This window comes from Mesoplodon mirus (genome assembly GCF_964341445.2).
Source record: "Mesoplodon mirus genome assembly, chromosome: 3".
Taxonomy (NCBI): Eukaryota; Metazoa; Chordata; class Mammalia; order Artiodactyla; family Ziphiidae; genus Mesoplodon; species Mesoplodon mirus.
The window spans coordinates 167,083,706-167,110,883 of NC_138978.1; the positions used below are offsets into that span (position 1 = coordinate 167,083,706).

Below are 27,178 nucleotides of genomic sequence, written 5' to 3' on the forward strand. Positions count from 1 at the left end.
TTCTCAACTGTAAAATGGGCATATTGATTCTTGCTCTACCCGTCTCAACAAAGTCCTCTGAGTACCAACTAAATGAGGAATATAATTCTCATTCCTTGCTGGTAGGAATGTAAAATAGTGCCACCGCTCTGGAAACAATTTGGCAGCTCCTCAAAAAGTTAAACATAGAATTACCATATGACCCAGGATTCCACTCCAAAGTATATAGCCAAAAGAATTGAAAACATATGTCCATACAAAAATTTGTACACAAAAACTCATAGCATCATTATTTATAATAGCCAAAAAGTGGAAACAACCCAAAGGCTCATAAACTGACAAATGGATACACAAAATGTATTATATCCATATAATGGAATATTATTCAGCAATAAAGTGAAATATTGACACAAGCTACAACATGGATGAACCTTGAAAATATTATGCTTAGTGAATGAAGCCAGTCACAAAAGGCCACATACTATATGAATCTATTTATATGAAATGTCCAGAATAAGGAAATCTCTAGAGATAGAAAGTAGTAGTTTCCTAAGGCTGGGGGAAGTAGGGGTGGGAAAGACTGCTAATGGTATGGTGTTAGCTTCTGGGGTGATGAAAATATTCTGAATTAGACAGTGGTGATGGTTGCACTACTCTGAACATACTAAAAACCACTGAATTACACTCTTTAAAAGGGTAGATTTTATAGTATGTAAATTATAACTCAATAAGTCTGTTCTTAAAAAACAAGGAAACAGAGATGAAAGAACTTTAAAAAGTATGAACCATTACTGTATAAAAATGCAAGCTTAGGATCCTCAGAACAGAGCACACAGTCCTCAAAGAGGATTTATCCACTAAGAAAGCAATAACACTTCCCTGTTCCAAAGAGATTACAGCAAAAGCCATTTGCCTAAAGTACTTAGCTCACAGATCCTAACATGTAGTTTCTTTTTATTTCTTCCCTTTCAAGAAGAAATATTTAATGATTGATCACAAAGGAAATATACAGTTGGAGGAACCGTCGGTGGACAAAACCAATCACCATTTACCTTCACAAGATCAAAGTGCGAGGCCAAATATGAGCTCTTCATTATGATATAATGTGTAAAAACAGAGTGAGGGTTGGTGTGTGGTTTGACAGGAGTCTACCATCCTGCTCTTCCATAAATCACCAACTCTGCCAGTTTTAGAACAGAAAAACAAAACGTGACCTGCCATAGACAGTGTGATAGGGCTTATATTTTCAAAGAACAATGCTCCATTACCTGTCGGGGCCTTGGTGTCGGCCTTCCTGCTCTCCCGGTCCCCCTTCTGGGCCCACACGTGCACCGTGTACTCCACGCCCGGCCTCAGGCCCGTCAGGACGGCGCTGCTCTTCTCCTTGCCCACGGGAACCTCCCCGGAGTCTCCGTCAGCAGAGGTGTAGCGCACCAGGTACCTGTCGATCACGGCCTGCACCGGGTCCCAGGAGACGGTGGCCGTGTTCTCTGTCACCTGGTCGGTCACCAGGTTTTGGGGGCTGTCGATTTCTTTTTAAAAAGGAAAGGCTGAATTTTAGAGCCAAGCAGGGACATCCCACCTCCTCATCACCATTATCGTTATCTTTATTAACAATACAATTCCATTGAAAACATTTTCCAGGGAAATAAGCCACTGGATATTAAAACTGGAAGGAATTAGATCTTCTCCAAATTTATCAACATGGAAATTTTCTGTCCTTCTAGTTCCCATGAAAACAAAAATCTCCGGAGCAACAAGATAAGCCACCCAAATGGCGACTGAAACAACCTCTTTTGTTATCTCCATGGTATCTAGCTACTTTGTTTCACAGAATTTGAGAGTTGAGAAGTTACATCTTTCAAGCTTCTTCTCTTGTATAAAAGGGGAGGAGAAGGGAGACCCGGCGAAATGAAAAGACTCTGAGATCCAACTGTTTTCTTGTGTTAAAACCTAGACCTGTTTCCTCTGAATTTTGAGCCCTCCCACCTTCTCAAGGACTTTGTTCCCTTTCATCTACCCTCTCTTGCCTGCATCATCAATCTCTCCTCCTCTACCATTATTCCCAGACAAACAAGCTCTAGATCTCTCATCCCCCCGCTCCCCATAACTGACAGGCTTCTCAGGAGAACCGTCTGCATATCTCAGTTTCACTTCTCTCCTCCCATTCACTCCTCAGCTCGATGAAGTTTGGCGTTTTCTACAGCACACCACTACAACTGCTAGCCTAGGTCACCAACAACTCCACGTTGCCAAGTCCTATGGACACTTGCCATCCTTGCGTTGCTCGACCTTTGAGCAGCACTTGTCAGAGCTGAGCCACTCCCTCTGTCTTGAAACACTCTCGGCTCTTGGCTTTCATGACTACACACTCCCCTGGGCTTCTCCTAACCCCTAACTCCTCCTCTTCAGCCTCCTTCATCAGCAACCTGAAAATGTCGGGGTGCCCAAGGTTTCCTCTCTTCCTCTCCCTCTACAGGTGATCTCACCCATGTCCACAGCTTTCAATACCAGCCGGATGCTCACAGCTCCCCAATATGTATCAACTCTGAGCCCTTGACTTGTATCTACAACAGCATAACCACCACAGTGCCTAGCATGTATTAGACACTCAATAAATATTTGTGGAATCAATAAATAAGTCACTCAATTAACCAAGGAATCTCATGAGTATCTCAAGCTCAAATATCTAAACGTCTTAACGTTCCTCCTCAAACCTAGTTATTGCTCAGAAGATGATGCCCCAATCTTCCATGTTACTCAAGTCAGAAACACAGGTCATACTTGGTCCCTCACTTTCTTCCCGTCCCACACCTCATCCATCAACAAATACTGTCATTTATGCCTCCAAAATATGTGCCCAGATATCCCTTTTTCTCATCCCTACTGCCATCACACTTGTCCAAATCATCACCACCTCTCCCCCGACTTTATTAAACTTCCCCCTTCTACCCTTATCATCTCTTCCATTTATTCTCCTCACTCTGGCGTGAATAACTGTTTAACAATGAATATCGCATCATGCCACTCTTCTTCTAATAAGTGTAGCACGCTCCCTCTTTGAAGCACCGTGTGGTCTTGTGTGATCTGACCCTTCCTCCTTCCCCCATCGTCTCATGCCACTTTCTCTCCCATCCTCAATGCTCCAGTGACACCAGCCTCCTTTCAGTTCTTCAACCATCTCATGCTGTTCCAGCTCAGGGCCATCACACATATTCTTCCCAAAACGGCTAGTTTTCCCCAATACATATTCTCCCCTTCCTCTGCAAGCACACTGCCCAACAGATCTCTCTGCAACGATGGGAATAGTCCATAATCTGCACTGCCCAATACAGTAGCAATTAGTCACATGTGGCTACTGACTATTGGAAATGTGGCTAGTATGACTGAGGGAATAATTTTTAAATTTTTGTTAATTAATTAAAATTTGGGGCTTCCCTGGTGGCGCACTGGTTGAGAGTCCCCCTGCCGATGCAGGAGACACGAGTTCGTGTCCCAGTCCGGGAAGATCCCACATGCCGTGGAGCGGCTGGGCCCGTGAGCCATGGCCGCTGGGCCTGCGTGTCCGGAGCCTGTGCTCCGCAATGGGAGAGGCCACAACAGTGAGAGACCTGCATACCGCAAAAAAAAGAAAACAAAATTTAAAGAGCCACATGTAGCTAGTGGCCACTGTGTTGGGTGGGATAGTAAAACAGAATTGTAAGCTGGGCACGTGGCCCTCCAGCTAAAGACTTCATTTCCCAGCCCCCCTTGTACTGAGGTCTGGCACTGTGTCTTGGATCTGGCCGGTGGAATGTGAGAAGTGATGTGTGCAGTGCAGTCATGCTCTTCCCTTTCCATTACCCCTTTCCACTGGCTGGAGTGAGGATAGGTGATGACCATGTAGATACAGGCAACTCCCTAGGAATGGCTGAGCAACAATACGGAAGGAGCATAGGCCTCCTGTACCATGGAGCTACCCTATCAGCCTTGGTCCCTTACACTCTGACCATTCCACAAGAGAGAAATAAACTTCTTTCTTATTTAAGCCACTGTTATTTGGGTGTTTCTGTCAATGTGTATCTTAACTATTGCTCCCCCATTCCATCCTTGCCCTGTTATTCTCTACACCTACACCATGTTTATCTTGTTCATAGAACTTATTAATAATTTATACTTATAAATGTGTTTGCTTGTTGATTGTCTTTCCCACTGGACTTCAAGAGAGTAGGAAGCGTATTTATTTTGTTCACTGCTGTAGCCCAGACCTGGCACTTATAAACGTTCATTAAAATTTAGCTACAGGGGGCTTCCCTGGTGGCACAGTGGTTGAGAGTCCGCCTGCCGATGCAGAGGCCACGGGTTCGTGCCCCGGTCAGGGAAGATCCCACATGCCTCGGAGCGGCTAGGCCCGTGAGCCATGGCCGCTGAGCCTATGTGTCGGAGCCTGTGCTCTGCAACGCAAGAGGCCAAAACAGTGAGAGGCCCACGTACCGCGATAAAAAAAAAAAAAATTTAGCTACATGTTGAAATGAACACAGAGCTCCAGCTGCCAAGGGTAACACTTGTTCCTTTAAACTAAGCACCATATATTAAGTAAAAAATAAAATAGCTTGCCACAAAAAAGTACTTTAACCCAGTGTTTTTAAGAATTTTATATTGGCTTTACCTTATTCCCTATGATTTCCTATAACTGATTAAAAACACAGACTTTGGAAAATAGTTTTAAGACATTCATGGAACTGCTCAGTACTGAACCCATTACTGTGCTTTGTTCTTTCTTTAGTGAACAGAGTTTTTTTTACAGCAAACTCTCCTAAAATAGTCTACAGTCCTTGAGGTCATGGGCCACAAAAGCAGCAGTGCCATAATTCAACAGTAGTAGATCAGCCCACAGTAAAAACCCTAGTTTGCTTTTCTCTTCTCTCCCGTTACCTGTCGGGGCCGTGGTGTCAGCCTTCCTGCTCTCCCGGTCCCCCTTCTGGGCCCACACGTGCACCGTGTACTCCACGCCCGGCCTCAGGCCCGTCAGGACGGTGCTGCTCTTCTCCTTGCCCACGGGAACCTCCCCGGAGTCTCCGTCAGCAGAGGTGTAGCACACCAGGTACCTGTCAATCACGGCCTGCACTGGGTCCCAGGAGATGGTGGCCGTGTTCTCTGTCACCTGGTCAGTCACCAGGTTTTTGGGGCTGTCAATGTCTGAAAGGAAAATGAGGATCAATAAACACTGTTACTAGAGTGAGATCTTGTGGCCATGCTGTTTGGGCTGGGGCAGCTTCCTTTCCTTAGAATCTTCCTATCTCGCATGTCAGTTTTCAATTGTTTCATGGGTGTAGACCTCTTTCTACATCTGGACTTGTGGGTTTTCAAGGAGGCAGAACAGGACAGCAGAATGAGCAGTAGGACCAGAGTCAGAAGAGCTGTGGCCCTGGACAACTCTGCTGCCTCTGGCTGGGCTTCAGTTTCTTGATCTGTAAATCTGGACTTCAGGTTGGATGGACTCCAAGGTACCTTCGAGAACGAATGTTCCACGCATGCATCTTATTTCATAAATTACTAACTTGTTTTGTGAACTTGGGCAAGGCACTTCACTTCTCTGCATTCATAACATTGAGTTGTTAATAGTTATTGTACATATCTCTCTGAGTAGTTCTGAAAACCGAGACAAAAAATGTCATGTAGAAAGGGGCCTTGAGGGCTTCCCTGGTGGTGCAGTGGTTAAGAATCCGCCTGCCAATGCAGGGAACACGGGTTCGAGCCCTGGTCCGGGAAGATCCCACATGCTGCAGAGCAACTAAGCCTGGGCGCCACAACTACTGAGTCCGCATGCCACAACTACTGAAGCCTGCATGCCTAGAGCCCGTGCTCTGCTACAAGAGAAGCCACCGCAATGAGAAGCCTGCGCACCGCAACAAAGAGTAGCCTCCACTCGCCGCAACTAGAGAAAGCCCGTGCGCAGCAATGAAGCCCCAATGCAGCCAAAGATAAATAAACAAGTAAGTAAGAAAGGGGCCTTGAAAATATTAAAATATCACAGTGCTTATAGGAAAAAAAAGCAGGCGGAAATAATATTATTGTATACCCTGTAGAGATGGGTATTATGTGAGTTAATAACATGCCCCTTACGACAGCTCCGGGCACAGAGTGGATGTCCAATGACCATAAGCTATTTTAAATGATATCAGTTTGTTGATATTTTATGAATGTACAGGATTATGTTCCTCCATACTACACACAGGGAAGGTGTCTGAATATGTATTCACCAAGAAAATAATAGTGTTTCTTTGTTCCACATACAGGCATACCTCATTTTATTGTGCTTCTCTTTATTATGCATCAAAGATGTTGCACTTCTTACAAATTGAGTTTGTGGCAACCCTGTATCCAGCAAGTCTACTGGCACTATTCTGCATGTGCCAATAGCGTTTGCTCACTTTGTGTCTCTGTGTCACATTTTGGTAATTCTCATAATATTTCAAACTTTTTCATTATTATTTTATTTGTTATGGTAATCTGTGATCAGTGATCTTTGATGTTACTACAATTTGCTGAAGGTTTACATGATGATTAACATTTTTTAGCAATAAAATATTTTTAAATTAAGCTATATACTTTTTTAGACATAACACTATGGCACACTCAATAGATGTAGTGCAATGTAAATGCAACTTTTATATGTACTGGGAAACAAAAAATTCATGTGACTTTCTATATTGTGATGTTCACTTTATTGTGTTCGTCTGGAACTGAACTCACAACATCTCTGAGGTATGCCTATAGTTCATTGCAAAAGCCACTACCCTAAGGTCCTATCACATATATGCAATGGTATGTTCAAGTGGGTCTATTCTTATCTTGGTTTAGGCTGTGACCCCCAAGAAAACTGGTATTTACTTTCCAACCTGAGGGCCCACAGCCAAGGCAGGACCAACAGTTTTGTGGCCTTTGATTGACCAACCAATTCCAGACTACGAAAGAGGCTGGAGAGTACAAACAGGTGGGACTTAAAAGAGTGGATTTCTTTGGAGAGAGTTACGCCGTGAGTCCCATGGGTGAGAGCCAAGCCTCGAATAAGCAGTTGCAATGGGATCCCTTACAGAGCTACTTATATATACTCCAGAGCAAAAGTTCTCAACCAGGGGTGATCAGCAATGTCTGAAGATATTTTTGGTTCTCTCAGTTCAGTGTGGAATGGGGAGGCTCATGGCATCAAATGGGTGGAGGTCAGGGATGCTGCTAAACATCTTACAATGCACAAGACAGACCCCTGCAACAAAGAATTATCAACAGTGCCAAGGTTGAGAAACCATGCCCAAAGCTTGGGGAACACCGTGGGCTGGTGTCTGACATGTGCCTAAAATATCTGAGAGGTGAGAAAATAGCTGGCTGTGCTGCTGCAGAGCAACAAGAGGCTGCAGCATTGCAACAGACCCATACATCTGGTTGCATGGACAAAGGATGCATGTCTGTTCCCCATGGACCAGATGTGGGCCGAAGAAAGGAAAGCCCACCTGGGACTGTTTTAGAAGCTGTCCAAGAGGATCACCCAGAGGGGTGAGGTGGGGTCACCTCACCCCTCACCAGAGAAGGGCACAGGAGGGCACCCCCAGATGTATGGGCAGAGGGGAGTAGGAGACCAGTAGGAGACATGCATGTATCTACAGAATCACTACAGTGAAAGAGGACAGATGAGGTGTCTCTGAAGAACACAAGGAAGTGTTCCGTGAAGGAAAAGTTAGTTTTAACCCTTGTTAGGCCCCATGACAGACCCAAGCCAGCTGTGACTATTACTGTCAAGCAAGATCCCTCACCTCTCCTCCTCCCGACACCCCTTACTTCCCACGTACCAAACATAAATGGGTCAGGAACTCGAGTTAGCACTCTGGAAGGACAGTGCTTAAAGAATGGACTGGAAATACAAGAGAAGCCGAGCACGCCCCCTTCAACAGCAGGCAAATAGCCCAAGCTGATGGAGAGGAGCAGGTTTAAAGTTACATAAAGTATGTACAATTACATGGATGTAGACATCTTAATTACTAAAATGATACATATTGGATGCTAAAAGTGACTAGACATTTGCTTAGTTTGAGCTAATAAAACGTTATTATTTCTGCATAAAACGCTCATCCAAAGAGGAGAAACAAAAATAAGCACCACAGAAAGGCTTTATTTATTTATTTAACATCTTTATTGGAGTACAATTGCTTTACAATGGTGTGTTAGTTTCTGCTGTATAACAAACTGAATCAGCCATACATATACATATATCCCCATATCCCTTCCCTCTTGCATCTCCCTCCCACCCTCCCTTTCCCATCCCTCTAGGTGGACACAAAGCACCGAGCTGATCTCCCTGTGCTATGTGGCTGCTTCCCACTAGCTATTTTACATTTGGTAGTGTATATATATATCAATGCCACTCTCTCACTTCGTCCCAGTTTACCCTTCCCTCTCCCCGTGTCCTCAAGTCCATTCTCTACATCTGCGCCTTTATTCCTGTCCTGGCCCGAGGTTCTTCAGAACCTTTTTTTTTTTTTTTTGTAGATTCCATATATATGTGTTAGCATATGGTATTTGTTTTTCTCTTTCTGACTTACTTCATTCTGTATGACAGTCTCTAGATCCATCCACCTCACTACAAATAACTCAATTTCATTTATTTTTAGGGCTGAGTAATATTCCATTGTATATATGTGCCACATCTTGATCCATTCATCTGTCAATGGACACTTAGGTTGCTTCCATGTCCTGGCTATTGTAAATAGAGCTGCAATGAACACTATGGTACATGATTCTTTTTGAATCATGGTTTTCTCAGGGTATATGCCTAGTAGTGGGATTGCTGGGTCATATGGTAGTTCTATTTTTAGTTTTTTAAGGAACCTCTATACTGTTCTCCATAGTGGCTGTATCAATTTACATTCCCACCAACAGTGCAAGAAGGTGCCCTTTTCTCCACACCCTCACCAGCATTTATTGTTTGTAGATTTTTGATGATGGCCATTCTGACCAGTGTGAGATGATACCTCATTGTAGTGTTGATTTGCATTTCTCTAATGATTAGTGATGTTCAGCATCTTTTCATGTGTTTTTTGGCAATCTGTATATCTTCTCTGGAGAAATGTCTATTTAGGTTTTCTGACCATTTTTGAATTTGTTTGTTTGTTTTTTTGATTTGAGCTGTATGAGCTGCTTGTATATTTTGGAGATTAATCCTTTGTCCACTGCTTCGTTTGCAAATATTTTCTTCCATTCTGAGGGTTGTCTTTTCATCTTACGGTGTCCTTTGCTGTGCAAAAGCTTTTAAGTTTCATTAGGTCCCATTTGTTGTTGTTTTTATTTCCATTTCTCTAGGAGGTGGGTCAAAAAGGATCTTGCTGTGATTTATGTCATAGAGTGTTCTGCCTGTTTTCCTCTAAGAGTTTTACAGTGTCTGCCCTTACATTTAGGTCTTTAATCCATTTTGAGTTTATTTTTGTGTATGGGGTTGGGGAATGTTCTAATTTCATTCTTTTCCATGTACCTGTCCAGTTTTCCCAGCACCACTTATTGAAGAGGCTGTCTTTTCTCCATTGTATATTCTTGCCTCCTTTATCAAAGATAAGGTGACCATATGTGCGTGGGTTTTTCTCTGGGCTTTCTATCCTGTTCCACTGATCTATATTTCTGTTTTTGTGACAGTACCATACTGTCTTGATTACTGTAGCTTTGTAGTATAGTCTGAAGTCAGGGAGCCTGATTCCTCCAGCTCCATTTTTCATTCTCAAGATTGCTTTGGCTATTCAGGATCTTTCGTGTTTCCATATATATTTTGAAATTTTTTGTTCTAGTTCTGTGAAAAATGCTACTGGTAGTTTGATAGGGATTGCATTGAATCTCTAGATTGCTTTGGGTAGTATAGTCATTATCACAATGTTTATTCTTCCAATCCAAGAACATGGTATATCTCTCCATCTGTTTGTATCATCTTTAATTTCTTTCATCAGTGTCTTATAGTTTTCTGCACACAGGTCTTTTGTCTCCTTAGGTAGGTTTATTCCTAGGTATTTTATTCTTTTTGTTGCAATGGTAAATGGGTGTGTTTCCTTAATTTCTCTTTCAGATTTTTCATCATTGAAAAATGATGAATGTATACAGGACTGCAAGAGATTTCTGTGCATTAATTTTGTATCCTGCTACTTTACCAAATTCATTGATTAGCCCCAGTAGTTTTCTGGTAGCATGTTTAGGATTCTCTATGTATAGTATCATGTCATCTGCAAACAATGACAGCTTTACTTCTTCTTTTCCTATTTGGATTCCTTTTATTTCTTTTTCTTCTATGATTGCTGTGGCTAAAACTTCCAAAACTATGTTGAATACTAGTGGTGAGAGTGGACAACCTTGTCTTGTTCCTGATCTTAGAGGAAATGGTTTCAGTTTTTCACCACTGAAATGATGTTAGCTATGGGTTTGTCATATATGATCTTTATTTTGTTGAGGTAAGTTCCCTCTATGCCTACTTTCTGGAGGGTTTTTATCATAAATGGGTGTTGAATTTTGTCGAAAGCTTTTTCTGCATCTATTGAGATGATCATATGGTTTTTCTCCTTCAATTTGTTAATATGGTTTATCACATTGATTGATTTGTATATATTGAAGAAACCTTGCATTCCTGGAATAAAACCCACTTGATCATGGTGTATGATCCTTTTAATGTGCTGTTGGATTCTGTTTGCTAGTATTCTATTGAGGATTTTTGCATCTATGTTAATCAATGATATTGGCCTGTAGTTTTCTTTCTTTGTGACATTTTTGTCTGGTTTTGGTATCAGGGTGGTGGTGGCCTCATAGAATGAGTTTGGGAGTGTTCCTCCCTCTACTATATCTTGGAAGAGTTTGAGAAGGATGGGTGTTAGCTCTTCTCTAAATATTTGATAGAATTTACCTGTGAAGCCATCTGGTCCTGGGTTTTTGTTTGTTGGAAGATTTTTAATCACAGTCTCAATTTCAGTGCTTGTGATTAGTCTTTTTATATTTTCTATTTCTTCCTGGTTCAGTCTTGGAAGGTTTTGCTTTTCTAGGAATTTGTCCATTTCTTCCAGGTTGTCCATTTTAGTAAGCTTTAGGTGCTTGTAGTAAGCTCTCATGATCCTTTGTATTTCTTCAGTGTCAGTTGTTATTTCTTTTTCATTTCTAATTTTATTGATTTGAGTCTTCTCCCTTTTTTTCTTGACGAGTCTGGCTAATGATTTATCAATTTTATTTATCTTCTCAAAGAACCAGCTTTTAGTTTTATTGATCTTTGCTATTGTTTCCTTCATTTCTTTTTTTTCCGATCTGATCTTTATGATTTCTTTCCTTCTACTAACTTTGGGGTTTTTTCTTCTTCTTTTTCTAATTGCTTTAGGTGTAAGGTTATATTTATTTGAGATGTTTCTTGTTTCTTGAGGTAGGACTGTATTGCTATAAACTTCCCTCTTAGAACTGCTTTTGCTGCATCCTATAGGTTTTGGGTTGTCGTGTTTTCATTGTCATTTGTTTCTAGGTATTTTTAAATTTCCTCTTTGATTTCTTCAGTGATCTCTTGGTTATTAAGTAGTGTATTGTGTAGCCTCCATGTGTTTTTATTTTTTACAGATTTTTTTCCTGTAATTGATATCCAGTCTCATAGTGTTGTGGTCGGAAAAGATACTTGATACGATTTCAATTTTCTTAAATTTACCAAGGCTTGATTTGTGACCCAAGATATGATCTATCCTGGAGAATGTTCCATGAGCACTTGAGAAGAAAATGTATTCTGTTGTTTTTGGATGGAATATGCTATAAATATCAATTAACTCCATCTTGTTTAATGTATCATTTAAAGCTTGTGTTTCCTTATTTATTTTCATTTTGGATTATCTGTTTATTGGTGAAAGTGGGATGTTAAAGTCCCCTACTGATTGTGTTACTGTCAATTTCCCCTTTTATGGCTGTTAGCATTTGCCTTATGTATTGAGGTGCTCCTGTGTTGGGTGCATAAACATTTACAATTGTTATATCATCTTCTTGGATTGATCCCTTGATCATTATGTAGTGTCCTTCTTTGTCTCTTGGAATAGTCTTTATTTTAAAGTCTATTTTGTCTGATATGAGAATTGCTACTCCAGCTTTCTCTTGATTTCCATTTGCATGGAATATCTTTTTCCATCCCCTCACTTTCAGTCTGTACGTGTCCCTAGGTCTGAAGTGGGTCTCTTGTAGACAGCATATATACGGGTCTTGTTTTTGTATCCATTCAGCCCATCTATGTCTTTTGGTTGGAGCATTTAATCCATTTACATTTAAGGTAGTTATTGATATGTATGTTCCTATTACCATTTTCTTAATTGTTTTGGCTTTGTTATTGTCAGTCTTTCGCAGAAAGGTTTTAAACCAGTGAGGAGTGAAGAAAATTTGGTTTTGGATCAACCATCCCTCAGCATGTGCTTTCTTCATATTTATCCTTTATGAAGGGGAAGGCTTTAGGCGTTAATAACAAAGCAGGTGCACAGGCAGAGAACAAAGGACAATGAGCAATAATGTCAATGTTTAAATACCAAGCTTTGGTCTTTAACCAAACAGGACAAGCTATGCATTCTAAGAGAAGCCATTCAATGGAAGAAAGGGGTACACAATTTACTATGCAAGGATACCAGCCTGCTCATCCTTGAGCCTCCCTTTCAGCCAAGGTCAGAGAAGGAAAACCAACCTAGACGGACATCAGCTTAGCAGTGACACAGTGATGATGCATGTTCCATTACCTGTCGGGGCCGTGGTGTCGGCCTTCCTGCTCTCCCGGTCCCCCTTCTGGGCCCACACGTGCACCGTGTACTCCACGCCCGGCCTCAGGCCTGTCAGGACGGTGCTGCTCTTCTCCTTCCCCACCGGAACCTCCCGGGAGTCTCCGTCAGCAGAGGTGTAGCGCACCAGGTACCTGTCAATCACGGCCTGCACTGGGTCCCAGGAGACGGTGGCCGTGTTCTCTGTCACCCCGTCGGTCACCAGGTTTTGGGGGCTGTCAATTTCTTTAACAGAGAAGAAGGAGTGTATCATTTGCCAACTCTGTAATTCGTGAAAGGCCAGCACACAAACAACCAAAATGATGACCTCAACAAATTTCAGAGTCTGTTATATGCCAATCGTTTGGATAACTTAAGGGTTTAATTAAGCAAGTGGTCTGAAATTTCCAAGAATGAGCTATTTGCATTCAGACGAAGCCAATATTCAGTCTCAACTCTATAAACTTTTTCCACAAGTTGCCTTTGGATAAAAAGAATTCATCTTCATATACAAATTTCTCCTTTACCCTGGGTTTACATAATATACTCTTTTAGTTCCTGGCTCCTTGTATCTGAAAGCAATTATACTTCAATAAATCTGTGCATCTGCTCTAATATTTTCTTTTGGAAGAAAAATATCCCAGAAGTAGGACCTGTCAGTTCTTTCCATATAAAACATTATGTCTGAGGCCAGAGAAATGGGAGACTTTTAAAGTGAAGGTATTTGAGGTCTAGGCTGATAAAAATAATCCTACTTGTAGAATCTGTCTGGGTTTCTAGGCAGTTAAACTGGGTTGAAATGTGGGCTACACTATTTCCTGGTTACTAACTCTGGACAAACTGTATAGCTTAAGTCTTGGTCTCCTCATCTCTACAAAGAAGGAACTATCAGTACCTACTTCTGGGTTATGGTGAATAGTACTTGAGATATTGCACAGTAAGTGCTGAAAGATGAGCTCTTTTTTATTACTAATGTCACTTGAGGTATGAAATATCACTTTCTCCTCAAAAATGTAAACTCTTAAAAAGTCAGAAAAACAAGGAATTGGGTGCAATGATTAGCATGCCCTTATGATCTTGTTTCAAAAACCACCTCCTTGAAAAACTGAGCTTTCTGTGATAGCAGCTGCATTTCAAACCTGTGCACCATCACTTGCCAGCTCGGCCAGGCCAGCTCAGTGGGATACACAGCCAAGGCAGGCCCTGCTAGAAGGAGCACAGGACACCTGACATGAAAGACACACAGACAGCTGACATGAAAGGACAAACAAATTACCCTGGGATTCTATGCTGGCTTCAATGCCCCAGCCTCATCTTTCCCTACTCTACCCCCTCACAGACCTACCTACCATAAACACCACTAAAGATGACATTATTAACATAAGTGCATATTAAGACATGACAGAAAACCAACCTGTCATATTCCCACACCTTCGGTCTCTGCATATGCTGCTCCCACTGCTAACAGCTGCACATCCTTCTAGATTCCGTTCAGGGGTCACCTATTCCTATAGGCTGCCATGACCCGTTACTCCCACTTTTTTTCAGGTTCCCATACTTCCAGTGTTATTTGTTTGCTCTGGAACATAACTCGCTGCACTTTGTCTTTTTCACTTGTCTCCTCTACCCACAGGATTGTGAATGCCATATGAGCACAAACTGTGCTTTTACCTTTGTACCCCCAGAGCCTACATCTGCGCCTGACACCCCCAGAAATACCACACCCCAGTGGCTCCCCGTGATCTGGGGTGCTTTACTTGCACCATGTCCACCTGTGAAAGGGGAAGCCTCTTCTCCATTCCAACTTCCACTGTCTTAAAAAGGTTGACCCACATGCTCTTTCTTTTCACAGCACTCAAAATCCTAGTGAATGGAGGGCTGTGTGTAATATAAACCAGGAGCTGGTAATCTAGAGCTCATGGGCCAAATCTGACCCACTGCTTATTTTTATAAGTCAAGTTTTATTGGAACACAGTCATGCTAGTTCATTTCCATACTGTCTATGGCTGTTTTCTCATTTCAATGGCAGATTGAGTGGTTGCAACAGAGACTGTATGGTCCCCAAAGCTGAAAATATTTACTATCTGGCCTTTTGCAGAAGGTTTCCTGACCTCGACTTTAAACAAACTAGGTCTCACCATCCTTACTGTCAACTTCTCCTTCCCCTGGAGGAGACAAGGCCCATCTGACCCCAGGAGGCTATGCAACACAAAGTGATTCAAGGCCAAATGCAGATTAATATTTCTGTGCACTGAATCAACATTTTGTCCCCCCACAAAAATTTATACGTTGAAGCCCTAACCTCCAACTTGATGGTATTTGGAAGTGGAATCTTTGGGAGGTAATTAGGTTTAGAAGAGGTCATCAGGATGGGGGCCCCCACAATGGGATTAGTGCCTTCCTAAGAAGAAGAGGAGACCAGAACTTCCTCTCTCCACCATGTAAGGAAGAAGGTGGCCGTCTGTAAGCCAAGAAGAGAGCTCTCACCAATAAATGAACCAACTGGCACCCAGATCATGGGACTTTCCAGGCTCCAGAACTGCTGAAAATAAATTTCTGTAATTTAAGCCACCCAGTCTATGGTATTTTGCTATAGCAGCCTGAACAGACTAAGACACATTTTAAAAAATAAACATGACTATCATTTATGTAGCACTCTCTATGTCAGGCACTTACATGAATTAACTCATGTAACCCTCACACTAACCCAGTGATGTAGACATTCATATGCCCCATTTTACAGACAAGAATCTGAGGAACAGAGGTGAAGCAACTTGCCCAAATCACTCAGCTAGTAAATGGTAGAGCTGAAATTAAAACTTGGACAGTCAAGCTTCTGAAACCATATTCCTAACCAATCATCAGCTTCTCTGAGAGTCTCTACACTAAGTGTCCACAACAAAGGCCAATCAATAAGTGAATTGTTTTCTATGATTCCTGTCAAGTGTTGGGAAACTCAAGTGGACTCCAGAATTAGGCTTCTCTGAACTCAGGGACAGTGCCAGAGGAGGTTTTAAGCAGAAGGAATGTCTGGGATACACCCCCATGTAGCCTCAGGACACCCGCAGGCCCCAGCCGAGCAGAACAACTGGATGGAGTAAGGGAGCCCTCACAGTTTCTGAAAGCTTCAAGTCAGAATTGGTACATTGGTAAATGTTGACTCAGGAAGCAAACCATTTCCATGGTCTGAAAGAGAGCTCCAGATTACATGCAACATGCCTGTACAGTCACTGCAAACTGAGGTGAGCATTCAAATTCACTGTCAGTCAAATGTTTTGAGCTTTAACGTCCAAAAAATGAAACTTAGAAAGTGTCCCTCTACTCTAAGGGAGGTGCATATGGAATTCCAACCCAAATAAGTATGACCTTCTGTATCAAATAAAAATGATGGTCTCTTTTGCTTGAGGTTAAAAAGGAAAACATTCATAATTATGAAATTTGAGATTGCTTTTGCAACCCCCACCCCCACCCCTGCAAACAAAAATGTTGATGCTAGGTGGGCATCAGCCTCCTGATTCAAAAATCAATCTTCTCCTTGCCATGAGGAAACCTGTTTCTTTAGAGGTGGGAGACAGTAAGAATGAGAGAAGACTCCCATCCTTCTGTTACCTGTGAGGGCCTTGGTGTCGGCCTTCTTGCTCTCCTGGTTGCCCCTCTCAGCCCACACGTAGACTTTGTACACCTCTCCCGGCTTCAGGCCCGTCAGGACAGTGCTTCTCTGCTCCCGGTGCACAGCTGTGTCCTTCGTCTCCCCGTCAGTGGAGATGTAGCGCACCACATACTTATCAATGACAGCCCGGACTGGGTTCCAGGAGACCATCGCTGTGTCTTCTGTCACTCGATCAGTGACCAAATTGGTTGGACTATCAATCTCTTCATAAAAATATATGAGAAAGAAAAAGTAGAGAAGGCATCTGGCTGGTCATGATCACGAATGTTTCAAGATCGAGTGCATCTGGGTGACCTGGTTCCATAGTCTATGCAATGCAAGAGGCCCTCTCCATCATCTGTGACAGGTGGACAACTGGCCTCTGCTTGAACCCTAAGGTGAGAAAGGTCTTCCTGATGGACTTCCATTTTATAATCACTGAGCACATTAGAGAATACTCCTCCAAGTGTGGCCACTTAAAGTATTACTCCTTCAAGTATGTCTACCCTTGGTGGCATATAGAATACACCTAATTCCTCTTCCTGGAGACCATCCAGCAAGTATTCAGAATAATTCTCATTCTCCTTTAATCAAACAGCTTCATCTCGCTAATTTATGCACTTATACGTTAAAAACTATTATATTATATTAATTATATTATATTATAAACTTATATTATCAACTTCCCAACTTCTAACTTATAAAAACAATTATATTATATCATATCATACTATATTATATTATAAATTTATATTATCAACTTCCCAACTTCCAACTTAGAGTTTCTAGACCTGGCACTTACATCTAAACATGCTCTTGTCTTTCCCTTTTCAGAGAAAAATTCCCAAAACTTAGTTCATTCATTCAACAATTCACTGAGCATCCATCCCATGCCATGGCCATGTGATGGCACTCAGGAATCACCAGTTAACAAAATAGTCAGAAATCCCTGCTCATGCAGACTTTATATTCTAGAAGCACCAACCCAGAACAAAATGCCCTCCATGTCCCAGACACTTTACCCCCCAATAACATAGCCTCATCCAACAATCTCAGAAAAATCTCTAAGTTTTTCATACTTGTCCCAGTTACCCCAGGGGCTCTCAACCTCTGCCAACATTGGACACCTACTAAGTACCACCACCAGAGGGTCTACTTCAGCATGTCTGAAATATGCCCTGACATCTCTATTTTAAAAACAAGTATGCAAAACTCTACAGGTGATTCTGATGTACCTCACAGGTTAAGAACCTTCACATTAAGCTACATCTCCCCCATTTTTTGCATATAATACATGTCCTGGATATACCAATTATCCTTGTTATATTTTATATTATGGATTCCATTTATAACTTAGTCTTTCATCCAACATGGCCACTTTCCTTTCCAGCTTCTTATCATTTGCAAACCATCTGAGTGCACCCATCAAGGTCACTAATAAAGATGCTTGCCCTGAGAACCCTACTTACAAATAGACCGGGATCCTTTTGGTTAAAGACACACAAAAAAGTCTCTTACTCTCAGAAACCTAAGCATTTTTCTTCTTCCCCATCTTGTTGTAGTTCTCTTGGCCAAGAGTTTTCCAGCAGAGATGTTACAACTTTACATAGCTACATTCTTTAACGTCAGCTACAATGCACCTTTCTTAAGCACAGTGGCCATGTTTTATTTGTGTGAAAGGAAATGAAATACATTCCATCACCAGAGACAGTACATATTTTATTTAATAAATCAACTGTCATTTACTGACCACATATTAAGTGCCAGGTGCTTTTCATACATTACTTTAGCAGACTTCATAGCAACAACATGAGGCATTTATCAGATTCTCCATGTACTAATTTGGGAAATTAATAACGGTTACCATTTTTAGATCACTAATTATATGCAAGACTCAGAGAGATTAGATAATTTGACCAAGGTCACACAGATAGTAAATGGTAGTCCCTGACTCATTCTTTAAACAATCACTGAGTGCCTACTTGGAGCTGGGGACTCAGCAGTGTTATGAGTTGTGTCCCCCACCCTTTGCAAAGGTATATCTAAGTGCTAAACCGAAGTACATCAACATGTGACCTCATTCAGAAATAGGGTCTTTCTAGAGATAATCAAGTTAAAATGAGGTCATTAGGGTGGGCCTGATCCAATATGACTGCTGTGCTTATAAAAGGGGGAAATTTGGACACAGAGACAGACACATACAAGGAAAGACAAGATGAAGACATGCAGGAAGAAGACAGCCATGTGATTGCAGTGCTTCATCTACAAGTCAAAGAACGCAAGGATTGCCAACGAACACCAGAGGCTGGAAGAGACAAAGAAGGAACGTCTTGAGCTGTCAGAGAGAGCGTGGCCCTGCTGACACCTTGATTTCAGACTTCTAGCCTCTATAACCGTGAGACACCCAATTTCTGTTTTAAGCCACCCAGTTTTTGGTACTCGGTTATAGCAGCCCTAGGAAACTAGTATAAGCAATGAAGAGAATAAAGACTCTCTACCAGGGAGCTTACGTTCTCCTGGAAGAGCCAGACAATAAACAAGCGGGGATAGTATTGGGAAGCCCGATAGGGCAAGGTAAAGGAATTAGAAAGTGAGGAACAAAAGCTATTTGTGATTTTAGAAGGAGGGTCAGCAAGAAGGTAACAGCTGAGCAAAGACTGAAATGAAATGAGGCATTGGGCCATGTGCAATCTGGGCAACCTCATTCCAGGCAGAGAGAACAGCAAGTTCAAAGACCCTGCTCCACATATTTGGGGAACAGCAGGAGGCCAGTGCATCCGGACAGAGTAAGTGAGGAGGTCGAGTGGCTGGAGGTGAGGCCAATGAGGTGAGGAGGCAAATAGATGCCTTTGAAAGTCATTGTAACAACTTGGCTTTTGCACTGAATGAGATGAGAAGCTTCTGGGGGGTTTTCACAGGAGAATGACATGATCTGACTTGCTTTATAAAAGGACCCCTCTGGCTGCTGCAGAGAGTACAGACTATTGCAGGTCAAGAGTGGAGGTCACCTAGGAAGCTGCTACAACAGTTTATGTATGAGATGACAGGAACGTGGACAACTGTGGCAGATGAAAGTGGGTTGGGGAGATTTCAAAGATAGAGCTGCCAGAATCTGCTCATGAATTTGATGTGGGCTATAATGACTTGTTGGTTTGGGTCTTTAGCAATTTGCCGAAAGTGGTGACCATTTACAGAGTTGGGGAGATCTGAGGGAGGGCAGGGTTTGCAGTAGAAGCTAGGGAGAGGAATGGGACCAAGGGTTTACTTTTGGACATATTAACTGGTAGAGCCAAGATCTGAACCCAGTCCTATCTACCAAAGACTACACATTTCCACCTTATACCACTATAGGCTAAGCGGCACTGCCATCGGCCTATTCTTATGGAACTACGACTACAACTAAGAATGATAATACTAAACTACAAATAAAATAGATAAAGTATGACCTGAAAATTTCTTGCAACCTGAAACCCAGAAGCACTAGTGGATTGGAACTTGGAGTGGCAACTAGAAAGACGAAATGGTGCCAGACTGTTGTCTCTGGGAGACAGGGGCTGGGCATACCTCATACCCATTTGGTAGCTGGCCAAATCCTAGAGGAGTCCCAGCAGCAGCCTCAACTGGGAGACAGGCCCTGCCACCCCGGCCCCAACTTCCTCCTCAGGCTGCAACTTCCCACCTGCTGGGCACCAGCTGCCCTGCTGGGACCTTTCTCAGGGCCACTGAGCTTAGGGAGATTTAAAACAAGATTTAAGAGGCTTGATAGGTAGGATTCACTTTTTTTTTTTTTTTTTTTTTTTTTTTTTTTTGCGGTTTGCGGGCCTCTCACTGTTGTGGCAGCCATTGCGGAGCACAGGCTCCGGACGCGCAGGCTCAGCGGCCATGGCTCATAGGCCTAGCCACTCCGCGGCATGTGGGATCTTCCCAGACCGGGGCACGAACCCGTGTCCCCTGCACCGGCAGGCGGACTCTCAACCACTGAGCCACCAGGAAAGCCCCAGGATTCACTTTTGAGTGCATGTATTGGACTAAAGGTAAGCCCCATGTCAGAGATTTAATTTACAAAACTGAGGATACAGAAAAGGCTTATTAAGAGCTATAGACACATCAGGAAAGATTATTCCACTTTATAACAAGATTCACCACAGGATTGGGTAGGGCACAGCTGTCCTCAGTCTATGCTGGCAAACCCAACAGCACGGGTCCACACTCCAACCCATGGCCACAGGCATTAGGGACAGCCTTCTCCACTCACAACGGCCACTTGTGAGTCACCCAGTTGGCGTAGTGGAAAACGGAACAACCAAGGTCTGAAATCCATGAGGATATTATGGGTTTGGAGGCAGAGAGGGGGGACGGGGCCTATGTTACTGGTTTGAAGGTGAGTTCATGGAAGAGGTGCCTCTGGACTATAGTAGCTATGTTTTCTCAGGTCTCCTCTACTGCTTTTCACTGTAGCAATAAAATTATTCAAAAGGCACCATTTGGAGAGAATGTACGCAAAGAGATCAACCCACCTTCCTGCTGTCTTCTAGCTTTGCTTCTGGAAAGCGAACCTAAATTCAAATGCCATTTACTAGTTCACTCTGAATCTCCTAAACTTTGTAGGTTTCAATTTTCTCACCTGTGAAATGGGGATAATAATGCTTACAATGCTTTTAGAAGGACCGAATATAATGTTTATGAAGCCCCTCAGTACCTAGAACACACAAATGCTAGAGATCCTCATTGTTTTTCAGCTATTGGGTGTATGTGTGGGGAGGCTGTGAGAGACAGGAGTTCTGAGTGTTGACAGGAGCTCATCTTGAAACATGAAGGAGTTTGAGAAGGAAAGTTTTCGGGCTGGGCCATTTCAAAATGAAGCATTGTGTTTGGGAAGCAATAAAAAGCAAAAAGGATAATAAGAGTTGCCAAAACTTCTATTTCATAACATAGTCTAAGGGGAAAAGTTCTGAGAAAATTGTTAACAAGTGAATATGCTAGGCTCTATGCTCTGCTGTGCGTGGGAGTGTGGGAGATTATAACAAAGCAAGCGGTCCTTTGTTTTAGACTCACCACGGAAAGGCATGACTTACAGACATGATTAAAAAATCACAATCATAAAAAAAATAAGAGAAGGGACTTGAAACGCATTTAGTCCAACCTTTCATTTCGCAGATGGAGAAATGAAGAATAAAGGGATAGCATCACCTCTTAGTTAGGGGCCTGCCTCTCTTGTCATTTGATGTGAAGTGGCTGTGACAGTCTGATGGAGGAGTTCAGGGACATTTCTCCCTGGAGACACTGGCCTGGCCCGTGCTTGCTTCTCCGGAAACTGATCTGTTTCTAAAGCCTTGCCTTTCTAGAAGTGCCTTTCAGTGCACTTTGAGTATGTTAACAGGGTGAGCAATCGACCCTTTCACTTTCATGGTATTAGTTCCACTGAGTGACTCGTTAAATGGAAAATACCTGAACTGTGCCATTTCCTCCCTGCACATGCTTACGCCATTCTTATATTCCAGTGTGTTTTTCCATCTCATGGAATGCAAAACACCTGGAGAAAAGAGAGACTCTTTTTTTCCCCCTTACACTAATTGTCTAGCCAGGTTTGAGAGTGCTCCCTGACCTTAGAAATTATTGTGTCTTTTATTTTCATGTTGGTAAGACACATAGCACAAATTTATTTGCAATACAATAAAATATCCCATCCTGCTTTTAGAATAGTATTGACAATAAAAAAACATTTCTTGAATGCTCAACTTCTAGTTGGGATAATATGCTTGAAAGGTTAACTAGCAATTCAAGGCCATATGTAATTAAATGCTCTAGAAATTCAAAGGCAAAGATGGCTGCCATTTAATATTGTCCTAGAAGGCCTCAGTGGAGCAGCCAACGCTGGAGATGACCCAGAAGGATGAGTGATAGTACTGCTGTGAGCCCCTGAAGGGCAGGAACCAGGGCTCATCACCTTTGGAAGTATCTAAAGGGCTTGTGTCTTTAGGACCCAATGGTACTCTGCAATTAATGTTTGTTGAACTGAATTAATTGATAGCTAGAGATAACAGTGGAGAATTTTCTAGGCAGGGGTAACAACACGACCAAACCCATGAGGTAGAGATAAGCCTTCTGTGTTAGGGAGCCCCAAGAACAGTCCAGCTGCAGGCTTCCTGTTGGGAAGTTGTGAGAACAATGGCCCAGGTTGGAGGGGCCCACAGAGGCCAAGATAAAAGAAGTCTATGTTATCCAAAGACAATGAAGACTCACAGCATTTTTTTTTTTTTTTTTAGTTAGGGAGTAAACAGTATGAAAATTAACCAGAAATAATGGACAGAGAAGTGAAAGTAGGTGGCATTTTAGTTCTGGGTCCACCAAAGTGGACATCCTGGGTTCAAATCCCAGCCCTATCATTTCCTGGCTGGGCGACCTTGAGCTTAATTTCTCCAAGCCTCAGTTGTCTTATATGTGACTTGGAAATAATAATAGGACCTACCACACAGGATTATGATGAGAACTAAATGAGATAATTTATGAGAAGTGCTTAGTGGTATAATGCCTTGTGCATGGTAGGCTCTCAATTAATTCACAGATAAAGAGAAATGCACTAGAAGCAAGGAAGGACTTGCCATTTTCTAATTCACCAACGTGTTTCACTAGTCCACCATTCAGGCAGGCTGCACAGTCTATACTGTATGGCTGAAAATTAAAGTATATTTTATCTTTTATAATTGCCCAACTCTATAACTCTTTCACACTCCAGATATGCAACCTATTCGGCAGCTGAAAGAGTGAATCCAATTCTTGCACCATCTCACCCTTATTCTCACCACCCTAACCAGCTACTGCCAGGACCGAACTGAAAAGAACTACGAAACTTTTCAAGGAAGTCTCAAAATTCAAAGATCCCTTCTTTGCCAGCTCCAAGGATCAGCCTCTAGCGGGTGGCTGTAGGCTTTAGATCACCACCTCCCGACTCGACTTGGCAGGAGCACAGGGTGACCGCAGGAGGCTCACAATTCAATACAGGCTCAAGCACTGCCTCAAAACTAAAACTTACATAGGATATCTTGCATATATAACTACAAGGATTTCAAATTCTTTTCTGATTAATAAATTACAAACTTACTGTCGCATGTTACTGATTTATAGCAACGTTTGTCATTGTGTATTTTCTCAATCTGCAGATGCTAAATCTATTGCTACTCCCATGTGAAAGTCTTTAATATCTTCTGACATTTTAAAGCAAACTCCCTGAGTGTGTTTGTCATGAAAACACCACAGGAATGACAAGAAAAAAATTATAAATCACCTGCCTTAAGTAATGTGGAGCTGTGTGCCTAGGTCCAAGATAATAAATGCCTTAAAAATAACCCAATGATTGAAGCTATTAAAATAAGCAGAAAGGTGTTGGAAATGGCCTTTCCCCTTGACTCCAGGATCCTGGAGGAGACTTTCAATGGCAAAACATATTTGAAATAGAAGAAGTTTGCTTCCCCTCTCCTGCCCCCCAAAAGATGTCAGTACACAAAGAGACAGGCTGTCTCTACACACAGATCCCAGAGTTTTTATCCAAAGAGGAGTCAGCCAAGAAAATATCAGAATACAAACATGCGATGCATTCATAGTGCCTCCCCGCTGTTCTTACCTGTCCTGCCATTCAGGAGAATTGGCTTGCCCTCGAGGTCTCCCCTCATGGGGACGACTCTGATCTTATATTCTGTCCCCGGCTGCAGACCTAGAAACAAGCAGCCAGTGCTGGGTGTGAGTACAGGCTCCAGACCCTCGAGCTCCAGCACTGCTCTTCCCCAGGATTTCTCCTGTGAGGGTGTGGAGAGGGCTAAGCTTCTCTGCTCAAGACTATCATCTACATAAGGCAGCTCAAGAGCTGCAGGACCAGTGGAATACGAGGCATCACTGCGGAGCTTATCAGTCATGAAGTGCGGGCCAGAGTGGATGAGATGAAGTTAATGGAGTTCCAGTTCCTTCCTTGGACCACTGAGAACTTATTTCCCAATTGTATTTACAGCCCAAATGTTTTTCTGCTCCCAGCAATCCTTTTCCCTCAAAAGTTTCTTTCCTCCCCATTGTAATAATTAGCTTAATTTTCCCTCTTTATTTTCTTTGCTTTAATTTGCCCTTTCTTTTTCTCTTTTCTTTATCTTTGTTTGTTGTTTCTCTGTAGCGGCAACTTGAATGATTGCTCCTCATGACACAAACATTCAGACTCTGGTGGTGAACTGCAGGCAAACAGCAGCATGTATGAGGCACACATGCGATTTGCCACCCCACAAAACATTGAGAACCCCAAGATGACCTCTCAAGACAGAATGCAGGGAGTAGATGGCAGGACAAGGCCCCAGAGGAGGACTCACCGTGGAGCTAAAAAGCCTCAGGGCCCCTCACCTGCACCAGCCCCTTCCAAGGCCATGTGCTGAATTGGGTATTCGTGCTTGTGTATTACTTTTCTTAAAGAGGACACTGAAAATTGTGCGAACTTCAGGTGTCACAAAACATTACCCAGACCTACGTGGCCCCATTCGTTTGCAGCCGTCTGATTTCCAGCTCTCCCAGAGTTAGCTCCGTCACCTGGGATAGGAGCGCCCTACCCCAGGCCGCCTAGCTCAACGCCTTCCACATATGGCACTGGACAAACCAACCTCAGTCAACCAATTTCCCTCTCTCTCTCTCTCTCTCTCACACACACACACACACAGTTCTTCCAAAAGGAATGTCTGTGTCCCACCAAATCCACCCCGAGACACAGACAGGGGCTTCCAGAGGGTTAGCTGACTTGGGAGAACATTTCGGATGTGTAATCTGTTAGCTTCCAGAGGCAGTGCTGGAATGCTGGAGCAGAGACCTCGGGCTCCCAGAGTGAGCTCACCTCTGGGAGTTCCCGGGTCAGGGTTCAGGTGATTCCCAAGGCCCCAGGACCCTCTGTGCACACCTGAGTGCTACAGATTCTGGTCCCCTCTGCACACACTGTCCCCGCCTCAGCATCCACCAGCAAACATCTCACATCCCCAGTGTTGGCTCTTACCCGTGATGTCATATCGGCTCTTGGGGTCACTGCTCTTGGGCACGGTGACCTCGGCCACCTCTTGCCCTGTCAGGGGGCCATACTGCAGCTTGTAGTAGTCCACCTTGGTCGGGGGGTTCTCCCACTCCACATCGAGGGAGTTCTCAGTCTCATCCGTCACCCAGGCAGTGCCAAGCACAGCAAGATCTAGGGCATGGGTCAGGGAGGGCAAGAGAAAGCAGTGAACAGCAGGGGCCCGCAGGTCTGTAACAAGACACTGGCTACCAGGTCAGCTCCCTTTCCTGACACACTGAAAGCAGGCTTCAGCCCCAGGACACAGTCCTTAGAAGGTATCCTAGAATGACCAAAGTAGCAAATAACTGTTGGTTTTCACATTGTCCATGGAGGATAGACCGTCCTTCAGGAAAAGCCTCTCCCCCATCCCCCACCCCATCAGATGCCACGCAGTCCGCCCTGTCCACGCTGCTGCGGCCAAGCCCTGAACCTCGCTCCTAGGCCCGCCAGCCAACCCACTCAGCCAGGGTTCACACAGCTCTGAACTAAACACTCACCCTTTAGCTGCAGAGCCCCTGGCCACAGAGACTCAAGCTCAGGATGAGAAGCTCAAGGCCCCTCCATGTAGAGTTTGGGAAATGCATTTCCAGTTTTCTGGAGTATAACACTGGTCATACAACCAGCTCTCTCCTCAGTCTCCCAAATGACAGTTCCTTCCCCTTCTCTCAAATTCTCCTATAAGGATTAAACATAGGCAAAGCTATAAAGTAGGAGAATTTTAAGTTGGTCCTTCTGAGCATTCTTCCTGCACCTTCTACCAAATTCTAACACTTCCACCAGGTACCTGGTGCCCTCAGCTGCCCCACCGGTCCATCCTGTGAAGGAAGAGAGTTACTGAGCACATTTATTCATAGTAAAGTATTTTTTTAAGAGAGTGCAGTGTTTTATTTTATTTGTACTTTGGCCACGCTGAGCCAAACCCAGGGATCAAACCCAGGCCTCTGCAATCCTAACCACTAGACCACCAGGGAACTCCCATAGTAAAGTATTAATGGCTAAATGTTCACCCCTCCACTCAGAAAAAGATGAAAATATAATGCTTATTACAAAGGAATGGATTGCTGATGTGGCTCTGTGGGAAGAACTGTTGGGTGGTGTTGGAAGAGGGGTCTGGGAACACTTTGAGCTCCAATGTCCATATCCCAGGCCGATGTCACCTGGCCTGAAGTTTGTAACAGGAAAGACAAGCCCCCAGACTTTCAGCCTCGCCCCTTCCTCACCTCCAGTGCCTTGGTTCTGAAGGTGTTCCCACCAGACTGACTGACCCCTTGTCAAGGATGTAGGACAGAGAATTTGTGCATCAGTCAAGGGGTGAACTCTACACTCTCAAGGTCCCATGGCTCTGAATGTTTCTGATTCCCTCTGTTATGGGTAAAGAAGCTCACAGAGCGTTTCCTCTAAAGCACTCCTGCCCAAGCTCTGGCTTCTACCTGCCCGCCTCCAGGTTCTTCTCTCAAAGATGGGAATTCCTTGAGGGAACAGGTCAAGAGACGAGTAATGAAAGTGACTCAAGGATTACAGAAGGGGCCCTACATGGCTCACAAGTGAAAAAGCAGGATCTTAATGAAAATGTTCAAGATGATTATGGGGATAAGTGTCTCTCTGGCTGAGGCTCCCCGGAGGAGCAAACCAGAATGGGTTTCACTTGAATCAGATTAGAAAGACGACTTCACAGTCACAGGATTTTACAAGTCCCTAGAGCAAGAAGCCTAGAGGGGT

The 27,178-nt window shown here is 43.3% G+C and overlaps 1 protein-coding gene across 1 annotated transcript in view; it reads right to left on the reverse strand.

Moving 5' to 3' along the window:
* The window catches only part of TNN (tenascin N), a gene marked incomplete at both ends in the record, with an annotated part of 53,706 nt that overhangs the window by 20,821 nt on the left and 5,707 nt on the right, over positions 1-27,178 (reverse strand). Inside the window, 6 exons of the mRNA XM_082614609.1 lie at positions 1,248-1,511; positions 4,894-5,157; positions 12,723-12,986; positions 16,350-16,613; positions 24,011-24,100; positions 25,406-25,591. Coding sequence (XP_082470735.1) covers positions 1,248-1,511; positions 4,894-5,157; positions 12,723-12,986; positions 16,350-16,613; positions 24,011-24,100; positions 25,406-25,591 — 1,332 coding nt within the window. The remainder of the gene's footprint in view (positions 1-1,247; positions 1,512-4,893; positions 5,158-12,722; positions 12,987-16,349; positions 16,614-24,010; positions 24,101-25,405; positions 25,592-27,178) is intronic.